Consider the following 11283-nt stretch of genomic DNA (forward strand, 5'->3'; position numbering starts at 1 on the left):
ACTGACTGCCATACTGTGGTGCTTGTTGAGGCTACCAGGAAGGTAGACTTCCACATCTTCAGCTCTGCTGAGCAGTTCTGTATTTGACGGGGTGAGGTGCAAAACAGAGGTTTGCCATCCCTTTGGGGGTCTTTGGGAGCTGCTGCTGCTGTCCCTGTGCATAGGCTTAAAATTGCCAGGAGTAAAAGCATCAGTAGCACTTTGGATGAAACATATTTTTGGATTGGCCTTGCTTCCTCTATAATTTTCTTAAATGGAACACTGATAACCATATTCCGTACATTTTGCAGCAATACGAGTTGAGTTTTGCTACATTAAATCCTTTGTACTTGAGGAGGAAGGTAGCTGATGTTGCACAAAAGTTAAATGAGATGATGTGAGAAGGTCTGGCTTAGGGCTAGCATCTAAGGTGGCAGAGCTGTTTCCTACCTCTCCTTCACTCATTTCTGTGTTGCATTTCTGCCTAAATAGAAAAAGGTGAAATATAAAATAAAAGAATCTCTCTAGTACCTGCTGTTCATGACTTCTTTTATACAGACTCGAGATCACTTATGAGTAAGATAATCTTCTAAGGAATTCATTGTTTTCATTGAAACATCAGGATGATATTGTTTGCTTTAGGTTCTTTATTTTTAACATTAAAAACACTGATCTAGACTTCACACACTTTTGACCTTTTAAATAAACACTGTAATATTATGATTAGAGCCAGAAAAGGCTCAATGTTTTTGAGGAATAAGTTTGGATATCTTTCTTTTCCTTGATGCCTTTTTTACGATATTGATGTCTGGGGAGGAATATCTCCTGAAATTGGCAGTAGCATTTTAATCCATCTTAATACTGACTTAATTTTCCATGGTATTATGTCTTGGAATTTGGTTCTTTTGGGTTCAGCAGGCACTGGTGAAGGATCCGGCACAGTCTGGTGACCCAGGCTTTGTGCTGGGCCTGGAATCATGATGCACGTTTAATGGTGGTTATCATGAGCTGTCCAAATCATTTCAAACTAGAGATAGCAGCCTGTTCGCAATGGCCAGAGCTGTCTTGTCTGTAGAGGATACTGTGGGGTGGATGTTTGGGCCCAGTAGAGCAGAGTGATTATGTTGTTTGCACAGCACAATTGAAATTGGGGTGTTATCAGAAAAAAAATGAATGATGTAGGGCTTCAAAAGCCACAGGATTCAAAGCTGCAGTAATATAAAAATTTAAAAAAAAAAAAAAAAAAGAGAAAAAGAAGGAAAACTAATTCATCAAATTAAGTCTAGGGGATGCATTTTTCTTAAGAGTATTGAATAAGACAGCACGAAGAGTTGTGGAGATTTTGCATGTCCAGCAGGGAGTAAGGCTGACATGTAAGTGTATAAGTAACCAGACACAAAAAGTACAATGTGCAACTTTTGCTGCTTGTCTCTCTCTGCAGGTTTGTCAATTTGTTGTCTCCGTCAATGGTCTCAACGTTCTGCATGTGGACTACAGGACAGTGAGCAACCTCATCCTGACAGGCCCGCGAACAATTGTCATGGAAGTGATGGAAGAAATAGAATCCTGAGAAGAAGGGATCTCTTACTGGACGTTTTTGTGGGAAAACAGCCAATCACAAGGCAGCATGACACACAGAGGCACCACTTTCTGTGCCCAAGTAGATGATTTTGCTTTTGGGGAAGGGGGTTCTCTTTCATTTAACGATAATAGCACTGGTTATTATGCTAAGAAGTGAGCAATAGATACCAGCATATTTTCACTAAGGACTTCTCTTTGCTTGTCAAAGACAAAGGAAAGGCCCTTGGGTTGTCTCTCCAGCCAAGTCTGCATCCGTCAGAATGGTTTCCCACCTAAGAGGCCGTGCAGATTTCCTCACAGTCCACCACTGGATCAAACACTTCAGGAGATGAAAGAACCACAGACACTGTGAGCCAGGATGTCACAGACGGTGTGTGGGACATACTGACGTGGGTAAACATCCTCTGGTCGTGGAGAGCTGGGTGACTGCTGGCTTTATTGCCACCGAACACAAAGGAACTGTGAATGCATCTCTGTGAAACAAATGTGTTCATGTTCTGTAGAGGATACTGTGGGTGGATGTTCGGGCCTGATAGAGCAGATTATTCTAAAAGAAAAACACAGCACCATGCAAGTGTGAGAGCATGTGCTACTTTTACAAAGTAAAGCAATCTGGCCTTTGAAAATCAGGCAATTTGTGTAGATGCTGAAGCACAGATGTAGGTACTCAACTACAAAATGTTGGGTTTTGTTTGTTTGTTTTCTTTATACAGAAAGGAAAGGTGTCTCAGTCTCATTGTTTGTCACTTTGGAGAATTTTCAGACACCTTTGTTCCTAGAAGAAAAATAATATTTAGTGCGGTGAGGTGGGAAATTCGCTGTGTTAGCATTAGCAATGACACATCCAGGTGCTCCAGTAGAGAAATTACACTTCAAATTGAAGCAATGTACATGAATGTACATTAAGCTCATTAGCACTTTCAAATCATCAATGTTCTGCAAGCTACAAACTTGCTACAAGTCGCATTTGACACTATTACTAATAAAAAATAGTATTTAACTGACTCTTACTCATTTTTAAACTGTAGGATTTCTTTGTTGATGAATTTATGGAACAAATCTTTAAAAAAATAATATATAAAAATTCTATATTCTGCTGAGCGAGGTGACTTCCTAACCCTGTGGTGATTGGACTCCATGGACATTCTTTGATCTTTGAGCTGAATATGTACATCCTTGTCCACATAATTCTGGGTATACATTGCAGTCTTTCTCTGCTGTCTAAATTTTGCAATTAAAGCTTGAACTTCTACATGAGTATACCAAAAATCCTTCACCTTTGGGGTGGGGAAAGTATTTTTCCCCCAAATAATTTTGGCATATATTTTATATTAAAAATTGTTCTCACTGAATACATTGCTCCTGCAGTATGTTTTTCACTCACTCAAATGCTTCTATGTCTTTTTTCATAGCTACAGTAAGTTTCAAAACCACATACGTCTGCAGCTTTGTAGGTAGAAGTCCATGTATTCTTTGTTTCAGATGTAGTATAGCCATGGTTGATTTTTAACCAGGGAAACTTCTCATATTCCACTAATATGTCCCGTTGCAGGGAGTTATATAAATGAAACCACTGAGTTGATGCTAACCAGGCTCAAATGTGCTTGGAAGGTTCTTCCAAGTTGTCATTTAGCAGTTGCTTATTCTTAGTGCACACCCAAAACTGTTGTACACATTATATAACCCTTATCAGATTATATTATATGGTTCAGCTAAAATAAATGTTCAGCACATTACGTTACGTGAGATCGTAACAGCTGTCTACTTTGAGAAAGATACTTTGTCCCAGACAAATGGCAGCATGCTACAGGTTTTTGGTTTTGCGGATCCACCAGTGCTTTCCCAAATACTTTTATTTTCTCTTTTTCCTGAGTTGTTTTGGTGGCTTGCTTGGAATATGCTTTGTACCTCTCTAAAATGTAAAGTCTACAAGTTAGGCGAGGTTAAATATTAAAATGTGAAGGATTTTCATAGCAAAATGTTACTAATTCTCTCTAATACCATCGTGAATTCTCCTGTCTTATATCTCTTGCCTTAGTTAATATTCTGCTGCAAGTTCCCCGTAGCTTACAGATAATTAAGAAACTGGGTCAGAATTTAGTTTAATAATGCATTATGGAGTGCACTTTCGACTTCAGTAAAGAGTGGGAATGGGGGCAGGGAGAAATCTGTGCATATCATTGTATTGCAGATTGGATATGGCGTTTTCATTTGCAAGACACATTAGTCTCTATCACAATCTGAGCACCATTACTTGCCTGCTGTTTAATGAGAATTTCCATATTGTGTTCTCAACTTGATTAGCAATCTAGGATTTAATTAGTTCTTTCCCTCTTCAGTATGACAAAGGTATTCAAATTATCTGTGCAATGAAATGTTGCGTTTTGTAAAAAAAAAAAAAGAAAAAGAAAAAAGGATGCAAAGTTAGCTATTGAATGGTGAAATGTATCATTTCCAACTAAATGCAGTTTGTCTACAGCCAGCGATACACACCCTGCAAGACATCCCCCAGGAACCAGCACCGAATTCTGATGCATTTCAGAGGGCACAGAGTTTTGCATATAATAGAAAATCATGCAAAGGACATGTGGAAATGTAAGTATTCACAGAAGTAAGGAATTTCAAGACATGACCATGAATATAAGCAAGAAGCCAGAAAGAAAAGAAGAACAGCAACAACATCAACAACAACAACAAAAAATCTGATTTTAATAATAATAGTTTCATTTAGAAGATTTTAGTAAGACTTGCTTTCATATTTGTGGCTACAATGGATTTTGTGAGATCTTTTAATAAATCTCTGTGCTTTAATTACATAGATTAGTGCCACTCCTCTGCACATGCACATTTGTAATTCATTTATGGAACATCTTCAAGCAGTATAACAGTTAATTAAGTTCAATAAGTGTTTAAGCTAATTGGAGCATTAACTCTGCCATATTTCTCCTTTTTTTGCTACAAGATGGATAGTTTTGATTACCTTCATCTAGATTGAATGCCATGTGTGTACTGTTGGACACAACCTGTCCCACTGTAAGCACTGAACTCATGAAATAATGCATTAATCAACTTCAGGTGTATTCCTGTGAGTGTGTTTGTGTGCTTTAAAGTCTGAAAGAAACTGAGAATAGAATTGTCAGCACTGAGGTGACATAGTGGTGTCATCTGCAACACCAGTGGACTTGTCCTGCTGCCCTGAGCTATAAGATTACATTCAGAAGGAGGTTTGGGAGGAAAAAGCCATTCTGTAGGAATATTTCTCTTCATATGTTCTTCCTTCTGTGGTTAGTCTTCGCTCATTACCACAGTGCTAGGGATGTGTCAAACAACTGCCCCACAATGAATGGTTTAATGGTTGGCAGCCGTGAGAACACTGCCAGAGGACAGCTGGAGAAAAACAGGTCCAGAGCAGAGTTTGGAGGAGTGGGCAGTCTGCTTTGAGCCCCTTGGCCGCAGTTCCAAAGAGGGGTCCCTGTGCTGATCTGATTTGCTGACACAGACATTGCCACAGAGAGTATGTGGAGGAGCAGGAAAGAAAGGAATGAGTGAGTGAGTGAGTTTCTTCATCTGCACCGACTGCTATGTGTGCATCAAGGTTTCTTTTGTCTGTAGATGAAGATGGGATAATCAGATTATGGGGAAAGGCTAATAATTGCAGATTGTCTGCTAATAATTGCAGATAAAACTGGAAATTGAACACTAATTTTTTAAAAATAATTTTGCTAAGTATTCTGAATTTAGAGATAGGAAAAGATGAGGTAATATGGTTTGCCAAAATGTTTGGCTAATCTAAGACAGAGTGAGAAAACAATTGTTGCCAGTATGAGTATTTTCTTCCCAGTGTATAATTAAAACTGGTGTAAGTGAAAAAGCATGTGTACGTCACATGTACAAGTACAGCCAGACCACACTATCCTTCAAAATGAGAGAACTTCCAACCTTCTACAATTAAACAGTCACAGATTTCCATCAGTCACACTTTTTGATTTATTGATTGTTTGTCTTCCTTCATCTGGTGAGCAATGTGGTCTATATTTCTTACTTAGATGTCTTCCTTATGAAAAAGTAACTGCCAACGTAATAATTCCTCTAGGGTATGCAAAGAGCAGATAAAGATATCACTGCCATTACAGAGACCATTACATTTCTCTATGAACTTGTATAGAACTAAATATTTACACATTTATTTTTAAACTGAACCATTACTGCAAGAAAGAATCCATCAGTGTCGGAGAGTCAATGATACAATGAATTTATGCCACAGAGACACTTTCTGGTGTATCTGTACTCACTTTTCGTACTTGCAATTCCTCACCAGAATTCAGAAGGTATTCAGCAGGGAGCAGCTGTAGCTGTCAAACTGAACGCCGTGAGAAAAATGTTGCTTTGCAGTCAGATATCTGTGCACATGTTGTCCATGGGGACTGTGCAATGCATTTCCAGCACTGCTGGAACTCTGTTGCCCAAGCACGCACTTACACAATTAAGTACTTGGCTCCAAGAGCATGCATTGCAAGCAGGCACTGTATGCTAGGTGCACAAATGGACACAAATTGTCTCCTGTGGAGAAATGCTGCCAGCACACCCAGCTCTGCCATCCTGCAGTGCTGTAGCTCTCACCCGACAAACAGCACACAGTTACCTCCTGGTTGTTGTGTTGTCTTGCCAGGCAATCACTGTCACTTCTCTTCTGAATATGTGAATATTCTGAATATTCATGTCTGCAGATTCAAGCGTGTCACTGATGCAAAGAACACCACAAGGCTGCTTTGCTTCTGCCAGTGATAGATGGATGGAATTAGTTTTCTCTCCTTTTCTTCCACTTCTTCTGCCACATGGCCAAAATGGTAATGCTTTCTGTCCCAGCTCAAAAATGGGTTCCTGAAGGTACAGACAGCCTTGCTTTTTTTGTCTGCTCATCCCATGTATGAGTTAATACAGCCCCTTTGCTCCTCCTCTCTGAAAAGCTCCTTTGCAGCAAAGTGGTGGGAAATGTTTCTTTTTCCTCCTTACTTTTCCAGTGACATTTGCAACTAACAGAACTCATGATTTCCTGTTTGTACCCAAGCACGACTCAGGGCTGAATAGATCTTACCTGCTCTTCTTTGGGAAACCTCCATTGCATTTCCCTGGGAAAATTTTAACCAAGCATAAGCTGCAACGTGGTGCCCATTGCAAGACTGCAGCTGGAAAAGACATTGTACACACCAGCTGTTGTTTTTGCATAATGCCAACTTAACAAGTTTTAAAATTCTTGCTAGTGATTTTGAATTGAAAGTGAAAGGAACACAGAGTTCAGAAGAGCATCCATCCGATGCTGGACACTGCCCTGCTGTGTTCCTTAACAGCATCACAGAGCAGAAAAACATTGTAGGTTTACAGCTAAATTTACAGTTTACATTCTTAACCCTGTGTTTTAAATAAACAGAGTTGTAATTATTATTCTTTTTTTTAATTTAGAAAAATTCAGGCATAAAATACATACAGTAGATAAGAACGTAGTGATGATGCCTGTTTGTGAAATACTTGTTTGGAATTTAAAAAGCCACCCAAGACAAAACATCTTCTTCCAAAAACAATTTTCATTTACATTGTCTAATATGACTTATTTTCCCTAAAGTTTCAATTTCTATATCTCACTATAAAAAAAATGCATACATATATTATACATGTACAAACACTGCATTTTTTTGACTGAAAATAAATACGCAGATAAGTGGTGCTGACAAAACAACCGTGTCATCAATAGAGTACAGTTATGGAGCTAAATAGAGACCTTTGGTTTTATTAGCAAAGTTTAATTAAGAGAGATTTTGAGCAAAGCCTAGGAAATATGAAGTGAGTTCACTTGGGAGGAGTGCTTAGCAGTTTGCAAGATCAGGAATCCATTTAAATGTGTTCTTAAAATGCCCTTATATCCATGCTTTACCAACAAAGTATTCCTGGAAGCAAGACAGCATTTTTTTTAAAACTCTTTTAAATATTGCACATGGAACCCATTGCATTTGTGGGATAACTTGGAAAGGAAGAAACATGAAAGTCTTTAAGATCTTGATGTTACATTTTCCTGTTGCTTGTTTTGTTTTTTTAGGCATTGGCCTGATCTTGTGGTAGGCAACCCTGCCCATGGAGGGGGGTTGGAGCTCAAGGATCTTTAAGGTCCCTTCCAACCCAAGCTGTTGTATGATTTTATGAGTGTATTCATTGTCAGCTCAGCTGCTTTTTGAGGATAGCTTAATGCACACTTTTAGGTGTGTGTGCACTTTGTTTACTTTTTCTGAATCAAAAAGACAGTGTTGAAAATTTAAAAAACTCAGTAATTTATTTTCCATCACACCCCAGCAGCCAAATCGTCTGTTGCAAAACAGACTTTAAGGAAGCCTTTACAAAAGTAATGGTTATTCTTCATGAAAAAAATCTGCATTACACTTGAAAAAAGTGTACTGGGCTACCCTCTTAAATGTTTGATTTTCGTGATAAAATCCACATCACACTTTTCAAAAATATTTTTCATTATCCTCTGTGCATGTATCTATACAATAGCCCAGCTGAGAAGGATGAAAAGCTATTGGAGTGGGTCCAAGGGAGGGCCACAAGGGTGATCAAAGGGCTGGAGCACCTCTCCTGTGAACAAAGATGACACAGTTAGGCTTATTAAGTTTGGAGAAGGCTTTAGGGAGACCTCACTGTGGTCTTCCAGCACTTAAAGGAGCTTATAAATACGAGGGAGACTGACTTTTTACTAAAGTCTGATAGTGATAGGAAAAGGGGGAGTGGTTTTAAACTAAAAGACAGGAGATTTAGATTAGATATTATTAGGAAATTCTTCACCCAGAGGGTGGTGAGGCTCTTGCACAGGCTGCCCAGAGAAGCTGAAGATGCCCCATCCCTGGACACACTCAAGGCTGAATGGGATCCTGGGCAGCCTGAGCAGATGGGTGTCAGCCCTGCCCATGGCAGGGGGGTGAAACTCTACGGTTTTCCAATCCAAGCTATTCTATGATTCTACGAAGGGCAAATAGTTCACGTTTTAAAGGTTAGTTGATGATACTTCCTTTCCAGTAGTTATAATGATTAAATCCTAGAAAAGAACTTATAATTGCACATATAAGCTTTGGCATGGGGTTTAATGCACTGTTCAGTCCTTTGATCTGCAGATAATCTACCTGAAAAAGCACTGCAGCAGTGTGGTGGCATCTACTTGTATTTACTTCATTGGAATCTGAACTCAGAAACTAGGGGCTCAGTTCAGCTGCATACATGTAAATAGCAAGTGACATTGAAGACACTTTTTGTGTATTTGAAAGGATCCTATGAAGCAGAGAGGACCTACGAGAAAAGCCATGCTTACCAAAATCTTTTCTAGAGACTAAGTCCATGTGGATGACTTAAAAACTTCAAGTGGCATGAGACAACTGCGGGTGAACAACTGAAAGAGTCACACCCCTAGTAACAACCTCTTAATATCAGCTAATCCAACAGTCTTACTGCTGGCAGTTTTGCTGGAGTTACCCAGTTGGATATTCATTCAGTGCTGATGATGGAAAAGAACTTCCTGGCCATCCAGCCAATTCTCTGGGAAGTTGTTGCACAATTGTAGGGATGATGATGGTGATGATGTGCTATTACTAAATGTCCAGTGTCTTCTTTTCCTCTTCTCTTACACCTTTTGTCAAGCTGTGGAGTAGCCTCCCACCCATGTATAACTTCTTTTTTGAGTTGTCTGTAGCCTGTCAAGAAGACTGGAGCCATTTCTCAGCTGAGCTGTAGTCTGCATATGTATGTACAAATGATCACACATAATTACTCTCTGCATGCTTCAGCAGTCTCTTCCTGTTTTGTGGCTGTTGCTGTTCTTAATTGTCCTGAAAAAAAAAGCTCATTCCACTCAGAATCCCAGCAAGGCAGCATCCTGCTGCTGTTAGGGATGAGAGACACAAAGAAGAAACTGGCACCTACTGCAACAAGATGAGACCAGAGGGAGAAGCAGTTGAATATGACCAATAAACCTGCATTTTGTTCCACTGCTTGCGATTATGGCTGGTATTGTAGCTCTCAGGTGCCCTGAAGTACTTACAGATGCCCCATATGCTTCAGTGATTGCTGTTCCTGTGTCACAGTCAGTCAAGTACCTGAGAGTTTGACTGCTTAGTCTTTGGCACAGGGGGATCTTCTGGTGACCCCCTTGTAGCAAAAGGGGCACAGAGGCAGTGACCAAAATCACATAAGGCTGGATTAATACCCCACATTCCTGCACACTGCTGAATCATCAGGCTTTTCCAAGGAATACACTGCAGCTGAATCTTGGATGTTGCTGGGGCTCACACTGTATTTTTTTAGGAAAATAACCTGAATAAATAAGGAGGTATGTCAGTTCAGTACATTTTGAATCATAGAATCATAGAATCACAAGGTTGGAAATGATTTGCAAGATCATCTAGTCCAACTGTCCACCCACTACCGTTGCTACCACAAGCACTAAACCATATCTCACAGCTCCTCATCCAGATGCCTCTTGAACACTGCTAGGGATGGTGACTCCACCACCTCCCTGGGCAGCCATTCCAGTGCCTGACCACCCTCTGAGAGAAAAAGGTCTTCCTTGTGTCTAATCTAAACCTCCTCCCGTACAGCTTGTGGCCATTTCCTTGGGTCCTGTTTGTTGCCTGTGAGAAGAAGCCAAACCTCTCCTCATCACAATTGAATGGAGATGTTAGCTGACAACTGGCTGAGCCAGCACATGAGTGCCAGCAGAGTGCCCAGGTGGCCTAGAAGGCCAATGGCATCCTGGCTTGTATCAGAAGTAGTGCAGCCAGCAGGAGCAGGGAGGTGATCATCCGTCTGTACTCATCACTGGTGATGCTGCACCACTAGTGCTGTGTTCAGTGTTGGGCCCCTCACTACAGGAAAGGTATTGAGGTCCTGGAGTGTGTCCAGAGAAGAGCAGCAAAGCTGTGGAAATCTGCAGCACAAGTCTTACAGGCAGTGGCTTAGGGAACTGGGGCTGTTCAGTCATAGAAGAGGAGGCTTGGGGGAGACCTTATCGCTCTCTACAACTGTCTGCAAAAAGGTTGTTGTGAGGTGGGGTTTGGCCTATTCTCACTAGTTAACTAACGATAAGATGAGAAAGAATGGCCTCAGTTTATGCCAGGAGAGGTTCAGGTTGGATTTTAGGAAAAATTTCTCCTCAGAAAGAGTGGTGAGGTGTTGGAACAGGCTGCCCAGGGAAGTGGTGAAGTCGCTGCCCCTAGAGGTGTTCAAGACAATAGATGTGGCACTGAGGGATGTGGTTTAGTCAGCATGGTAGGTTGGGTTGATGGTTGGACTTAGGGTTCTTAGTGGCCTTTTCCAGCCTTAACAATTCTATGATTCTATAATTCTATGAATTAGAACGAATGTCAATATGTGTTTCTCTCCTGTAAAAATTACAAATTATGAAGATTCAGATGTGCAATTTTACGTCCATCAGTAATTTTAATTTTAAAATTGACCATCAGTCACATATAGGGAGCCATATAAATCTTACACGCTAAATAGTCAAGTGAAGAAAATTAATGGAAGTTTAACAAATAATGTCAAAAACTCTTTGAGAATGCAATTAGGCAAATGACAGTAGTGAATACACATGTTTATGGAGAGATTCCAATTTGTTTACCTACTTGAGAACTGCACTAACTGTACAAAAATGACACTTGAATGTAGGAGTAGAAACAAAATTACTAT

The 11283-nt window shown here is 40.1% G+C and overlaps 1 protein-coding gene across 3 annotated transcripts in view; it reads left to right on the forward strand.

Moving 5' to 3' along the window:
- The window catches only part of DEPTOR (DEP domain containing MTOR interacting protein), a 72259-nt gene extending 69347 nt beyond the window's left edge, over positions 1–2912 (forward strand). For all 3 annotated transcript variants that reach the window (XM_090137948.1, XM_031591168.2, XM_031591167.1), the window contains one exon: positions 1421–2912. In XM_090137948.1, coding sequence (XP_089994074.1) covers positions 1421–1549 — 129 coding nt within the window. In that variant the 3' untranslated portion in view covers positions 1550–2912. The remainder of the gene's footprint in view (positions 1–1420) is intronic.
- Positions 2913–11283: the final 8371 nt, after the last annotated feature.

Source organism: Phasianus colchicus, chromosome 3, assembly GCF_987193195.1.
Source record: "Phasianus colchicus chromosome 3, bPhaCol1.hap1.1, whole genome shotgun sequence".
Classification (NCBI taxonomy): domain Eukaryota; kingdom Metazoa; phylum Chordata; class Aves; order Galliformes; family Phasianidae; genus Phasianus; species Phasianus colchicus.